Raw genomic sequence first — 15,958 nt, 5'->3', positions numbered from 1 at the left:
ACTGCTGCATGTAAGCTAACCAGGTAGCCCTCTTTAACCGAAGTTGCTTGTGACTCAGGCTAAATTAACTATCAGTCAGCTGTACAGATAACTACTAGAAGTATTAATATTTGGGGGATCGTAATGTGCCAGTATGACCCCAGATATGACAATGCATCTCCTCGGTAATTAGCTTAAAATCAACGCAGACCACAAGATCAACTAGTCTGACAAAAAAAAAAAAAAAAAAAAATATATATATATATATATATATATATATATATATATATATGAGCTTTATCCCAAAAGCCATGCTTATTTTGCTTATTTTATTTTTGGTAGTAGCTGTCTCCATGTTTTTGTTTCAGGTTACCTATACCCTAGCTTTGTCATTTTTTTATTTAGTATAAATCCTATTACACATTAAATTGATAGTCATATTCAGTTTAATCTTTGTTATTCAACAAATTTTTTAACTTTCTTTCATTTTTTTCTAAGGTTGGCACCAACATGGTGGAATACCTCCAGCAGGCTGAAGTGTCAAGGCCGTATCCCTACTGTACATCCTGACGTTGGGAGATGATGACCAGCGCTGCTCTCAGGCATTCATCATTCTGGTGGGACAGGCTCTGGAGCAATGCACACTACTTGGGGCGGTTGATGTGTGATTCAAGGCATTTTATATTTTTAACATTAACTATTTAAAGTAGTGTGCTCCTGTATAGGACTTTTTGTAATGTTGCTATGAAATAGCGAGGCCTACTTGAAAAGTCATAGACAGTGTCTGTATGTTAATACGGGACCAGGGCTGGATAGTTTTGTTCTGCAGAAAAGATATCTAATGTCACAGAGAGATCCTGCTCTGTAGAAGCTGCCTCAGCCTATTTGTGTTATTACTCCATTCTGCCCTTGTGAGTAATAGTATAGTAATGATGTCGCTGTTGATTATCTGTTCTTGTGCTTTTGAAAAATTAAAGTTTTTTCTATGAACATTTAATAGGATGTTGTTTATTGCATATATGTATGGTTTGCGAAACTTTTAAGGTTTTTTTTTTTTGTAATAAACCAGTATATCAAAGTAATTTAACTGTTTAATAGACGTTTTTTTTTTTTTACAGATTCACTGTAAAACATGAAAATAATAATAATAACCTATTTGTGAGGTAGAATTAACTCAACATTCTAGTTAAAATGAACCAACATCTGGGTAGAACATTTGACCAATTTATGTGGTAGAATTAACCCAGCATTATAGTTAAATATGACCCAGCATTTGGGTTGAATATTTAACCCATTTTGCTGGGTTAAATTAACCCAGCATGTAGTTAGTCCAATAGTTACCCAGCAGCTGGGTTAAAAACAACTCAGATTGGGTTGTTTTTAACCCAGCATTTTTTAGGGTGTACAGAAATTATAACATATTAGGACAAGTGCTTTTATATAAATCTATCATTTGTGACTGCACTATTGTCAGAGTTATTGTTTTAGAAAATGAATTAACTATTTTTCACTAATCAGAATCAGAAAAAAAAGGTAAACATGAAGTTAATTGATCCTGAGGGTAAAAATGCCTAACGTAAGCCATTAAGTCTAATGTAATTAGCAGGTGGAAATGTACTAGGATCATTCCAAACTTCTCAAATGTATATATTTTTTTAAATATATGAAAAATATTATGTTTTCACATGTTTGCACTTTCATTTTAAAGTTGAATGAATCATTTCTAATTTGGATTATGAAAATGTATAACAAAGTCAAAAAAAAAATTATGGCTCACTTATTTGAGGTAATAATTAAAAACATAAACACACCTATAAAAGGTAAACTATAATTTGATTCAAATTATGAAATCAAAACAATTGAAACTAAATGACAAAAAAGCAATAAGCATTTAATAGAAATGTAGTTTAATTGATACCCTAAGTGTTGGTGCTTTGCTTCCCTGCCGTGTAACTGGCGCTGGGTTTTACGTTGATACGGTTTGCTTTGTAATGGTTGGCATGGCGATTTGAACGGCTGTGCTTTGATCACAGAAGGATCTGTAGCGCTTCAGGGCAATTTAATCAAACCAATGCTCCATCCAGAAAAAAAAATAAATAAATAATATATATATATATATATATATATATATATATATATATATATATATATTGACCGTGCAAGTGGGAAATGTAAAAAAGTACTAGCGCTCTCATTGTTAGATAAGAATTCTATGAAAATTGAAGGGCTAAAATAAAGCAAGTCAAAGAGCTCTTGAGAAGCTCTGAATCACAAGTCCATAGCCACAGTCCTAAGCGTTTTCCATAATGGAAAAATGTGGCTCTTCTTCAGACTCCACCATGTCAACAACAGTTTAAAGAGAACAAAATATGTAAACATTACAATTGTACAAACTGAAACAGCATGCGTATTAAGTGTTTAAAGATGTTCCGCTGAATAACAGGCACTGTTTAATCCTGTCCTGGGTCAGATTCCAGTCCAATCCCAAACTGTCTCACTCAGACTTCCCGTCTGTCACGATGCACAGGACTTAATTGGAAGAAACATCTCCAACTGGATCACATTATTATCATGGAGAAGCAGTCAGGAATAACCATAACCAATAATGCCTCCTGCAGCTTCTAGAAGCCTGTTATGAGCTGTTTGACTGACAGCTTTCCAGACCAATCAGAAATCAAGTGCTGGTTAAAGAATATAAAAAACATGAATTAAAATAATGTAGACGTACCAAAATAAAACCGCTTAGAATTGTAGAATTTGATTGTTAGGTTAGTAAACACTAAGCTCAGGCTTTATAGAATAATATTCTTTTCAGCTAAAAAAAAAAATAAAAAATTGCACAGAATTCTGGGATTCTGCAAGTTTTACGATGGAATCCCAACATCCAAAATCAAGTTTTAGAACATTTACAGATGTCAGAATTTAGACTGAATTCTACAATTTAATAGTTTAATCATTAACCACTCAGAACCATTTCAGTTCAAGGATAATACCCCATAGTTCAATAATTGATAGAAAATTTAAAAACTATTTATATTGATATTTATAGTAATTAATTAAATACTGATCTCGATTCTAATTATAGAATTAGTTAGCTTATTTTAAAGTTGGATGTAACGTGTTATGTTTCTATTATACAACAGGTAGTTGGAGGTGTCCTATTATCATGAGTGTTACAGGTGTCCTAATAGCCATTAATTACACTAATTGGCAGCCGCAGCATATGTAAACGCAGGTTGGTATGCCTGCCAACAAGAGCAACTGCCTAGCCAAAACTCACAGAAGTACTTTCAGCAAGATAACACATCTGATAACATCATTTAAAACACCATTTAGTCTTCTTAGTATATAAGTTGTTCTGAATTGCCTCCATGTTGCATTATTTATGGCTAAGATGAGCTACAAAGTTAACTAGCTACTATCGCAAGGCTGATTTCCAAATCTCTCTAACCCCAAGCATAATTTGTTCTGAAGGCATGCTTGTATATCAAAGTGTATTTCCTCCATAAGGAATAATGAAAACCTTATGATTCGTTCCACAACCCAAAAATATTCATATAAAAATAGTAAAAATAAATAAATAAATAAAACCAATGATAAGAGAGGATGAGCAAGGGGGGGGGCGGGGGCTCCTGTATAGGATGAATTTTACACACACCCACGTGTGCACACACCAGTTTAACAATAGACTCTCACGCACACATGTTGAATAACGCCCGGGCACTGAACCCGAGCATGGGAGACGGTTACCATGCAAGAGAGAAGAAACATTGGCTCAGTTGTGATCACGTGGTGCTCAGCATCATAAAAAGAAGCGCATGCAGGCCATATGAAATTTAATGATACTTGGTACTCGTATATATCAAGATTCGCTCGTTTATTAAGTCAAAATGTATTTAAAAATTTTTCTCGTCTTGCGGAACTCTCGCTAATCTGGTTACTCGCAATCTGAGGTTCCACTGTAGTTACTACACAGGTAGGTAGTTCCACCAGGCAAAAAAGGATATGTGTTGGAGGAGCAAAATGACAGGTTAATTAAAGAAACAGCTCGGTTGATAATATATGGCCTTTGTGGAACTGTTGTATAAAATAAATAATACACAAGGTGCTGCTGTACTGAATATCAGCAGATGTGACTCTTCCTGTGCCCTCGTGCCTACAGCCGCATCACAGCTGTGCTGATATCCAGCATAACAGCACTTGCTTTCATGTTATATTGCTTACTTTATCATCACAAACCAAGTCCTACAATTGTTTTCATCAAAAGTCTAATATGAAGTCCAATCTTTTTTTAACAGCTTGGTTGTTGGTTTTAACATTCTCAAATTGAAAATTCTAAACGTCAATTGTTAATTTATTATGCATTTACCATAGAAAAATGAAGGAAAGTTTATGTTGAAATAAAATACATTAAACTGTAAAAAAAAAAAAAAAAAAACCTGTTGAGTTCACCTTTGGCAGCTGTTCATAGGAACTCTCAATATGCAGTCCAAGGCTGATCATGTCAAATCAATTTGAAAATAATTTTGCAGATATAAATAAATTGGTGTCTAGTAGAAGCACCAGTTGTTGAATCCGATCATTACCTCATTACATTAATTATCATAAAGTCACTTCCATTCTGATTCTATTATAAAATCCTTCTGTTTAATAATGACCAGGGATTCGATCCTGGTTCGATAATTCGATATAAAGGAATACATTGATATTCCTTCATCTAAAATAAAGCGGAGTCGGAGACTGTTCCTCGAGCTAAGCTCAGAAAGTCTGTTTTAGTAATTTAATTAATATAGAAACAAAAAATTCAAAACACACTGAATGCGCAGCCGGCACCTCTGATCTGAAGCTAGGACTGTTAAATATTAGATCTCTCGCATCTAAAACAGATACTGTTAATGAAATTATCACAGACCAGGAGTTTGATATATTATGTTTAACAGAAACCTGGATTAAACAGGACGAGTATGTAGCTCTAAATGAAGCTAGTCCTCCTGGATACAGCTACATACACCAGCCTCGGTTAACTGGTAGAGGAGGAGGCGTCGCAGTTATTCATAACGATAATCTGTCTATCGTACAAAAACACAGATTTAAATTTAACATTTGAAGTTCTCTATAACAACATAAAGTCAGCTCAGTCGATCCCGCTAATCATCATTTACAGACCTCCAGGGCCGTACTCTAAATTTCTTAGTGAATTTGTAGATTTCCTCTCAATCCTAGTCATTTCAGTAGACAAAGCGTTAAATGCTGAAGATTATAATATTCATTTTAAGAATCCAGAAGACCCTGTGCGTAAAGCATTTATGTCCATACTGGACTCAGTAGGAGTAAATCAGTGTGTAGTAGGACCCACTCATAAAGCAGGTCACACTTTAGATTTAATAATATTCTTCGGATTAAGTATAAGAAACATAATTACAATTCCACCGTCTGAAATTATCTCAGATCACTGTCTTGTCTCAATTAAAGTGTCCCATAGTAATACTGTACGCACAGCACCGCGCTACCGTATTAAACGTACATTCACATCAACTACCACACAGAACTTTATCAGTAATCTCCCAGAGTTATCAACTTTGATTGGATCGCCATCTGACTTCACAGAACTCGATCAGGCGACTGAATATTTAGAGTCAACACTTAGATAATGTAGCTCCAGTTTAAATGAAAATTGAAAATAAATAGATAAGAAACTTGCTCCCTGGTATAATGACCACACACGCACTCTAAAACAGACCGCTCGAAAATTAAAATTGTAAATGGCGTCAAACTAAATTGTTAGTATTTCAAATAGCATGGAAGGAGAGCATCCTGAACTATAGAAAAGCTCTTTATTATTTAATACCATAGCTAAATTAACTAAAAACAAGACCACTGCAGAAATCTCCACAACAACATCATACAGTAGTGAGGATTTCATGAACATTTTCAATAACAAAATCATAAATATTAGGCAAAAAATTCAGGCTTTGAAACCAGACAATTTAAGTGATACAGATAATAAACTAATCACATCACATCAGAACCTAGAATACTTTACTTCCTTGAAGAGAATGAACTAATTTCACTCATCTCTTCTGCAAATTCATCAACCTGTGAATTAGATCCTATACCGACACATTTTCTCAAGCAGATAGTTCCAGCAATAACAGAACCCCTGTTGAAAGTAATTAACTGTTCACTCAGCAGTGGGAAACCTGACCTCGACCCCTGTCAGCTTTCCAATTACAGGCCGATATCAAACCTCCCCTTTATCACAGTAATTCACAAATAAATTGTTAAAAAATCATACAATGTGATTTCCAGATTTTTTCTTTTTAGATTCTGTCTCTCACAGTGGAAATGCACCTATGCTGAAAATTGTAGACCCCTCCATGATTTCTAAGTAAGAGAACTTATTGACCTCACTGTACTGTAATTATCATCTACTTTGGTCTCATCCACACGAAAATCATGTCACTGTCTCAGAAACTTATGAACTTGTTATATAAATGAAAGCAGCGATAAATAGACACCTGAGAGGCCACAGCTCTTTTGATGTGGAAATATTCATAAATAATCACAACTGTTCCAGATCAGTACCAGCTCTACCTCCATCATTATGTTTATGATAGAAGGCAAGCAAATGCTTAAAGTTGTGAAAAGGGACATAGTTTTCCAGACATCAAAACCAAATATGCACTTTCATCAGTAAAACCCCAGACTTGGGGAGTGGCTTTGTTATTTTTTCCCATGCTCATTAACTCCTGAGCATTATCAGCACTGATCTCTTCAAAGAGCTCGGAAAACTCTCTACTGACGACGAATCATAAAAAAAAAATATGTTCAAAGCAGATCGCGGTGCGAGGTTCAGACTTCAGGTAGAGTATTTTGTTAACCATATCAAATAACAGAAATGTGAATTGGCGAGTGAAACAGAAAACTAAAGGCATTGTTGAAGAATAAAAAAAAAACTGTAACTTATTTTTAATAATAAAAATAACGTTTAAAAATTAAATGAAAAATGTGTTTCATGTTGTTTGAGGTGTATTTTTGCTTCTAGAACCACAAAATAAAAATTAAAAAACTACAAATAAAATGAGTCTGACGGCTTTACTGTCGCCTATTGTTTACAGTTAAAAAAAAAAAATTAGTACGATGAGTAAACCAGAGACTTGTGAACATTTCAGTTAGCAAATCACACAGATGGTGACAGTTCATTACAACAGCCAGTACACGGAGAGAAACAAAGACAGAGAGAGAGAGAGAGAGAGAGAAAGAGAGAGAGAGAGAGAGAGAGAGAGAGAAACAAAAATGAGTATCAGTAGCACTATTTGTTCTCCCAACAAATTGTCTTATAATGTTCATGTCAATAACTTGCTGAACTGAGAGTGAGAGAGATCTGTGAAGAGACTTAACATGCCCTTAAATTTGTGGTTAAGTCGTCTCAGTGTGTGCTTTAAATGTGTGATGTTTAACACAACTGAAACAGTGTATAACACGTATGTCAGAAATTCCATGCATGATGTTTCACAGTGGGTAAACTGAATGCTGCAGTGCTTTTGCTAGCCATGCACATTTACATCACTCACCAAACCCTGTGCTCTGCTCAGAGAATAAGGAACTCCTGGACCTAACCAATGTCTCAATTTACATTATGGTATTTGGTAGATGCCCTTATCCAATTTTTTTTTTCTTCTCATTTTACATCTGACCAGTTTAGGGCCCAACAGTGGTAACTTGGTGGTCATGGGCTTTCCAAACAGTAGTCCAATGCCTTAACCACTTAAAAACCCCTGAACAATGATTCACTCATTTTGATTCTCTTCCTGTAAAGCTAGCTGCTAACTCTCTCACATCTCCATTCTGCGATAGCAGCTCTCCCTTCTACACTGAGTTTGAAAGAAAGAAAGAAAGTTTGAGCAAAGACAACAACTAAGGAGATTTAAAAGGGCTGAAATTGGGTTATGAACCATTCAACATGTTATTAAAACCTGTAAGGATAGTGCTTAGTGAGAACTATCTGTGACAAAAAAAAGCATGAGGTAGCACGGTGGTGTAGTGGTTAGCACTGTCGCCTTGCACCTCCAGGGTCCAGGTTCGATTCCCATCTCTGTGTGCATGGAGTTTGCATGTTATCCCCGTGCTTGGTGGGTTTCCGGGCACTTCGATTTCCTCCCACAGTCCAAAGACATGTAGGTTAGGTTAATTGGTGTTCTCAAAATTGCATTAATGTCTGTGTGCAGGGTGTACCCTGTCTTGTGCCCTAAGTCTCCTGAGATCATGCATTGTGTCATCTCACCCATCATGCATTGTGTCCACTGAACACGCCTCTAGAGGCAGTGTTATGATCTGGAGTTGATCAGTTACTAAGGTCTAGCCTCAATAAAATTATAGTCAACTGACCACCTGAATGTACTGAATTACCAGGAGTTTTTTTTTTTGCCTGACAAGGCCATGAAATTAATGTTTGTTTAAAGGTTGAAACTTGAATTGAAATTCATATACAGTACTGTACAAAAACCTTGATCCCTTAGTTCTTCATATTTTGCACCCAAAGAGCCAGACTTGTATTTTTAATGTAGTCTTGGAGAATAGTTTTCCAGGCTTCCTGAAGGACCTTCCTGCTCTGATTTTCTGTACCTAAGCAAATTTTGAAGGAATGCTTTTCATTTGTTAACCCACACAACAACCCATGATGCATTTAAGCATAAAAAACATCTAACTTAAGGCCTGAACCAGTGAGAAACAGGTGCAGATGATGACAGATGATCAGGCCGGTGATTAGTGTACTGCTGACGCTGAATGCTGAAAAATTAGTCTTTTGCACAGTACTGTACGTGGGGAATTTTTTTAATGACATCATATTGCTAAATGCTGAACACATGTTTATTTAAATGCTGTTTACCTCTGTCACTAAGGTCTTTCTTATTTGGTTTGATATTTAAAAACAACATAAATGTAGAATAACTGATTGTTGCTTACAGGTTATTAGTGCTTAAATGGTTTTGCTAATTTGTTAATGCGAGTTAACATAGATAAGCAATTGAGCATACATTTAAAAATTGATTAAATGTGTGTTTATGTGTGTAAGAGAGAGAGAGAGAGAGAGAGATCAAACACAGCGATGACCTCTTTCAGAAGGAGAGGAAGAAGACCTATGGAGGGAGAGCAAAGAAATTATTTAGAACTACACTCCTGCTGAGTTAACAAACACAGACACACACACACACACACACACACACAGCACTGCGGATACACACCGAGGCACCGCATTGCTGATACACATACTGTGAGTGAGCACAGGGGTCATCACACACCGGTTTACTGCAGCAGAGGGTCACAACACACACACACACACACACACACATACACTATTAGTTTAGAAATATTTATTTAATTATTTATTGATTAAGAATTAATTAAGGAAGGATGTATTATTTATCACATGGTTCGTTACAAAACATGAATAATTAAGTGGTTTGGTAAAAGAAGCTAAACGGTACAAAAGCTGCATTAATATTAAAAACAGCTCCTTGACCACAAGCTAAGCTACATCTAGACACTACACCACTTTACCCCAGATTCCACAGACAACTCATTTATAGCCACTCTTACCATTTAGTCTTACTCTATATGTTACTATAGAAACCACTCGTGTAAATTTCACATCTCAACAAAGTAAATGATCATTAAGGTTCCAATATGTTTGCACATGTCCAATGTTTTTCTTTTGTATTGTAACCGGGCCACATAGCGAACTCTTATACATTTAGGTATTTGGCAGACGCTATTATCCAGAGCGACTTACTTTTTTTTTTATCTCATTATACATCTAAGGGGTTAAGGGCCTTGCTCAAGGGCCCAACAGTGGCCCTGGGATCGTCCGAACTGTAGTCCACTGCCTTAACCACTGAGCTACCCCTGGCTGGAGATTTTGTGCAGTTATGAAATTTCAACTTAAAAAATACAGAACAGTTAAAAACAACAGGAGAAACAACAAAATACACTTTACACAGTCTGAATCCATAAAGATTGTTCTTTATACAGATGTTTTTTATTTATTTTTTATATACACTCCCACAGCTTTAACACTTGGCTAGAGATATCACATTATGCTAAGGCTTCTTCTCGACATCTTCGCCAGCTCGTTTGCTATCCTGAGCCAGACAAGTCAGTCAGAAGACAGAATGAAAGGTGAATCCTCATCTCTGTGATAAGACCAGACACTAACAGAGTTAATGCTAATGCTAATGTGAGTCAATAATGGTGTAATCAGCAGAGCTACTGCACACACACAGATCGGCTTGATAGCGCTCTTTAGTGCTCTAACGGAAACCGTTTGCAGCTTCGACACTTTCTGGAACTCTGAATGGCACCCCTGTGTGGCCGCTTAGTTTGCACTGGGAGCGGCGTGAACACCAGTGTGTGTGAGAGTGTGAGTGTGTGTGTGTGTGTTCTAATCAAAGCTGTGTTTAGATAAAGCAGCAGTGTGACAGGTCAAACAGAGCAGTGTTTGATGCTCTTTATGGGCCTGTTGTTTATTCGTGGCTCCAAGGGCCGACCCCCTACCGGGACGCAAATGGATGTCGGGGAGCGTCAGATGAGTTCTGTCCTCTTTTTTTTTTTTTTTTGAGAAAAAGGAAGTTTTAGTTTTATATATCAATGAATCCTTTTTGATAATTTTATTAAAGGTAAATGTTTTTAACACCAGATTTGACATTATTGCGCTTACAAATCAGCAGGTTTAGTGGTGTACTTCTTGTTGTTTCTATAGCGAAACAATTCACATTCACAGGGGAATTGTAGCAAATGCTCTGTGAAAATGGATTAAAGTAGGAAGACGTTTGGGAGACATTTTTGTGGAAGGAGTCTCCAGTGTGAGCGTTTTGTAAAGTTGGTAAAGGTTCAAGGCAGATTTTTTACTTGGCAGTTTTTAATTAAATACATTAATGCCAACATCATTTAGTAAAAGAATTACAGTAATAAAAATAAAAAATAATAATGTAGCTACATATGTAAACTCCAGGTATTAATAAATCACGTGGCATTGTGAGGAACACAGTTAAATAACAACGCCTTCAGTTCACACACAGTGACATAAAGCAAGACATTTACCTTCAGAATGAGATTGTGCATGAGTGTGTGTGTGTGTGTGTGTGCATTCAGAGTATGAACCATTTTCTAAATAACATATAATTGTAATGTGTGAGAACAGCATGATGTCTGTTCATACAGAGAGAACACTTTCATAATAAATGGAGTGAAAACAAAAGCGTCATTTACATCACTTTTATTTTACAGATATTTTTATAAGCTATGAATATAAAGAATAAATAGCAATTGATCATAATTTACAGGATGACATTTTTTAAACAAAAAACAAACAAACAAATAAAAATCATGAGAGTCCGGCGCCGTCACAGGCGCATGCTCCTCGCCCCTTCTTCATTCTCAGTCACATAAATACAAAACAATAATAATAATAATAATTCACAAATACAGTAGACTCTGGGTTACACATAATAATACTGTCTATCATCTTTACACTGGCGCAACATATACACAATCAACTGGAAATACATTCTTACACTTTGTAGTGCATACATCAGACAGAATAGAAAAAAAAAACAATAAAAAATATATATAAAACATAATTATTATTATACAAAATAGACACTGTGATGATAGAGGGATTTATAAGTTAGAAGAACGTTCAGGAAAATAAAAAAAGGTGTGTGTGAGTTCAGTTGAGTTCAGTTCGAGCATGCGCACTTGCACTCGGTGATGATGGGGTATTGCACGGAGATCCACGCGCACTTGAGGCCGCCACGGCGCCGCGTGCATCTCCATCGCAGCAGCGTGACGCGCGAGGACCCCGCCGGTGCGCACGTCATGCCCTCGGGCACGGAGCACGAGCGCTCCGTTCGGCAGCTGCCCACGCGCGCGTACCGCGGCCAGAAGCGGGAACCGAGGTCCGTCCAGGAGTAGGACACCGGGCAGGCGGAGCGCGCCCACAGCCACATCTGAAACCGCCGCTTCAGCTTGCGGCCGGCCTTGCGGCGGCGCGCGCCGGGCACGGCGAACGGCGGCGCGTCGAGGTCGAGCGCGCGTATGTGCGCGGGCATCGGGCCGTCCAGGAACGCGTTATCCGCGTACGCGTCGTCGTTGTTCCCCTCCTCCTTCTGCGGCGGCGGCGTCACGGAGAGGAACCGCGAGTCCAGGTCGCCGCCCAGCGCGCTCCGCAGCTCGGTCTCGTTCAGGTCGCGCTCGTGCGGGTCCAGCGCCGGGTCCGGGTCCTCCTTAAGCTCCACCAGCGGCAGCGTGTCGCTCGGTACCGGCCGCAGCAGGTAGTAGTGCTGGCACGACACCTCCCCCGTGCGCAGCGCCAGACACACGAACAGCACGCACATCACCGCCGCCAGGACACCGCGCTCCATCACCGGCACCGTCGCCATGGCGACGCGCTTCCAAATACTCTCGCAGGCGAAGCAAACAAGCGAATAAACACGAGCTTAGTTTTGCGTTCCCTCGCAAAGTTATTTAAAGTTATTCTCGAACGATCTTTTTTTTTTTTTTTACAATTCTGTCGCGCAGTTTCTCTCCATGGCAACCGGTCTCCTTTATAACATCCTTTTTAAACACACACACGCACAATCCTGATGATGATGATGATGATGATGATGGCTCCAGATCCCAAAGATATATAAACGAGTTAAAGTCGCAGTTCCAGCGTGCACAGTGTCATCTCCTGCGTGCGCGCGCGTGTGGAACAGTGTGTGTGAGCGTGTCTCGGAGTGTATGCATGGTGTGTGTGTGTGTGTGTGTGTGTTTTAGCTCCCTCTTCTGTCGGTGTGTTACAACCAGCTCGCGCCGCTCGGACGCCACTGAGAAGAGCCCGGGCTCGAGCGCTGATATATATATTGGCCGTGATGTAATAGCTCTTTTTTTTTTTTTTCTTTAAGGAGATTCCCGACCCGCGGGGGGCGTGGCCTTTACAGGGGTGAGGAGCTGCTCGCCCCCTGTTGGTGTCTAACACTGTGTGAGTTAAAATGAGGTGTTTAAATCAACCATCCCCTTATCCAGGAAAGATAAAGAAATATAAGAGAACAAAAGAAAAGATGGCAGAAAAAAAACAGGAATGAGAATTAAATGTAAGAGATGAAGGTGGAAAAGTAACGGAATGGAAAAGAAAAATAACAAAAATGAAAAAAAAAGTAAGTAGAGAAAATAAAAGACAGGAAAATTATGGAGAGAAACACAGGAAAGGAAATTACAAGAAAGGGTGTGAGGACCAAAATATAGAGGAAATTAAAGGAAATTAAATAAAGGAAAGCAAAAGGAAAAGTACATTGATGCAACAATACAATCAGTTAAAGACTTTGGATAAAACAGATATAGACTATGGTCAGAAGTATTTGTCCAAACCTCTTCATTATTAAATTTAGGTGTTTCGATCAGGCCCTTTATCCCCAGTGAAGGGCAATCTTAATGCTTCAGCATACCAAGACATCTTGGACAATGTTACGCACCCAACTTTGTTCAGTGTGGAAGAACTCAACCGGCCTGAACACAGAACCCTGACCTCAACTCCATCGAGCACCTTTGGGACGAACTGGAACGGAAATTGTGTGCTTGGCCTTCTCGACCAACATCAGTGTCTGATCTCAGAAATGCTCTACAAAATGAATGAACACGAATTCCCACAGAAACACTCCAACATCTTATGGACAGCCTTCCAAGAAGACTGGAAGCTGTTAGAGCTGCAGAAGGGGGATAAACTCCATATTCAAGTATTTGTAATTGGATACAATGTCATTGCAGGTTTGGACAAATACTTTTGTCCATACTGTATAGTGTAGATAGATAGATAGATAGATAGAGAGAGAGAGTGAGGGAGAGAAAGAGAAAAAGAGAGATGAAGATGAAAAAGATATGGAGAGAGAGAGAGAGAGAAAAGGAGGGGAATTAATCTGTGTGTCTGTGTGTGTGTGTGTGTGTGTGTGTGTGCATGAGTGAAAGAGCTAATTCACACGTTCACACTTCACATCACAGCACAGAACCCCTCACTCACTTTATGATCAAGAGGCGCTGAAAAGTCTGGAACATGTCACACAGATATAAATCTAGACTCTATATATGTGAGTGTTTACTGTAAATGGACAAGAACACACTGTGCAGTTTGTGATTAATAAATTTTCAGAGAGGACGTGCATGTTATGAGAAGCTGTTCTATCTGCTGGAGAAGGAGAGAGCTGTAGGGCATTAATGAACATCACATTCATACAAATCATGCTTTCCTCCTAATAGATAGATAGATAGATAGATAGATAGATAGATAGATAGATAGATAGATAGATAGATAGATAGATTGTGTGTGTTTGTTCCACTGCTTCATACCTTATACTGTATATATGTGGTGTATAATGTATACATAATGTATTCACTGACATAAAGGTTGATTGATTTACAATATCAGCATGACATTAAGAGTGCTCACATTATTGTGTAAAGAGTGCTTTCTTATTTTCATATTTTTGGTTTCTAAAGCCACTATTAAATATGGAGAAAAGAAAAGAGTCAAAGACGAAGTCAATGTTCATGCTATTCCTAATATTATTGATATTTTGTAAAAAAAGATTTTTTAAAGAGTGACATCCTCGCGTGTCTTCCTACTGTATCAGTTATGACTGATTAGGTCAGAGGAGGAGATTGGAGTAAGCTACATGCACACAGAGATTTTGGAGGAGACAGAGAGCTCAGAGATGATGTCGCATCTAAGCAGCAATCTACTTTTGTTCTCAGGTACGATTGGCTTTCATATCTGAGTCCATCCATGCCAGACTACACTGTATCATTCTTGAGAACACCTCTTTAAACAGACTCGGGCATGCATCTACAGCCATGAACGATTGTGTTCTCACTGATAAAAATGAAAAAGACTCTGTGGTCAACTGTTCTGAGAAACAATTCCAGGACCCTAATGTGAAAATACCAAATTAAGGGGGAAAAATGCCTAATAAAGGGAAGAAAAAGGTCTGGAGTGATTTGCGTGATGGATTTACATTTGGTAGCTGTTCATGAGAACTGGGCAGCCCAAAGAGGTGGTGATGCAAGTGAAGGCTGCCATCACTAGGCTGAAAAAAGTTAACCCACAATCTGGTACAAGTAAGAAATAAACACTGACAACAATCAGATTATGGAAAATGAAAAGGGTACAGAATGACATCATCAGAGACAGTACGGTGGAGGCAGTGTTATGGCCTTGGTGTGTATGACTGGTAGTGGAACTGCTAATGTGAGTGTTGATAGGACTAGCAGGACGAAGTGTATAGAGCTCGAAAAATCACTCAAATGCTGAAACTTGATGAGGAATGTGAACTGATGGCCACTGACTGCAAAGTGTGCATCCAAGTACAGTATATGATTATATATCATTTGTCCAGATACTTTTGAGCCTGTGTAAATAAAGGAAGAAAATGGTTTCCTAAACAGGTGATGCAATATTGTTGTTGTTGTTGTTGTTGTTTTAAACAGATTGAATTAAAACATTACGACTGCTTTATTTAAAAATCTACTCTAGAGGAGTACATAGTCACTGTCCAAATACTTATGGACCCAAGTGGAAATTAAATAGTGAGGAACATACATCAAGAAAGACTGATCCTGTTTTCACTTCTACTGATTTTTTTAGTGGTAAGGCTGTACAATGTGCTGACACTGGAGACTCCTTCCATAAAGGGCACAAAAGTGTCTCCCTCCATAAAACCATTAAAGCACTTTTCTCATCTGCTTGTGTTTGCTGTGGACTTTCCTGTGAATGAATGTAGGATTAGGGTGACATAGGCAGAACTAAACATCATACAGTATATGAGTATGTATAAAGCACACACACACACACACACACACACATACACACACACACACTTGTGTGGCACATTCTTTGCAACAGTCCATTTCACACACTATCTCCCTCATTACCATTTTTACACCCTCA

General features: G+C 38.2%; 1 protein-coding gene across 1 annotated transcript; it reads right to left on the bottom strand.

Annotated features, from left to right (window-relative positions):
• Positions 1-11,175: 11,175 nt before the first annotated feature.
• Positions 11,176-12,635, bottom strand: nog1 (noggin 1). The gene has a single exon (XM_053490327.1). It carries the CDS (start codon positions 12,417-12,419, stop codon positions 11,718-11,720), a length of 702 nt encoding a protein of 233 aa, XP_053346302.1. The 5' UTR covers positions 12,420-12,635; the 3' UTR covers positions 11,176-11,717.
• Between the last annotated feature and the right edge of the window lie 3,323 nt (positions 12,636-15,958).

The sequence above is a fragment of the Clarias gariepinus genome, chromosome 28 (genome assembly GCF_024256425.1).
Source record: "Clarias gariepinus isolate MV-2021 ecotype Netherlands chromosome 28, CGAR_prim_01v2, whole genome shotgun sequence".
NCBI lineage: Eukaryota > Metazoa > Chordata > Actinopteri > Siluriformes > Clariidae > Clarias > Clarias gariepinus.
This window is presented reverse-complemented; position numbering and strand designations above follow the sequence as displayed.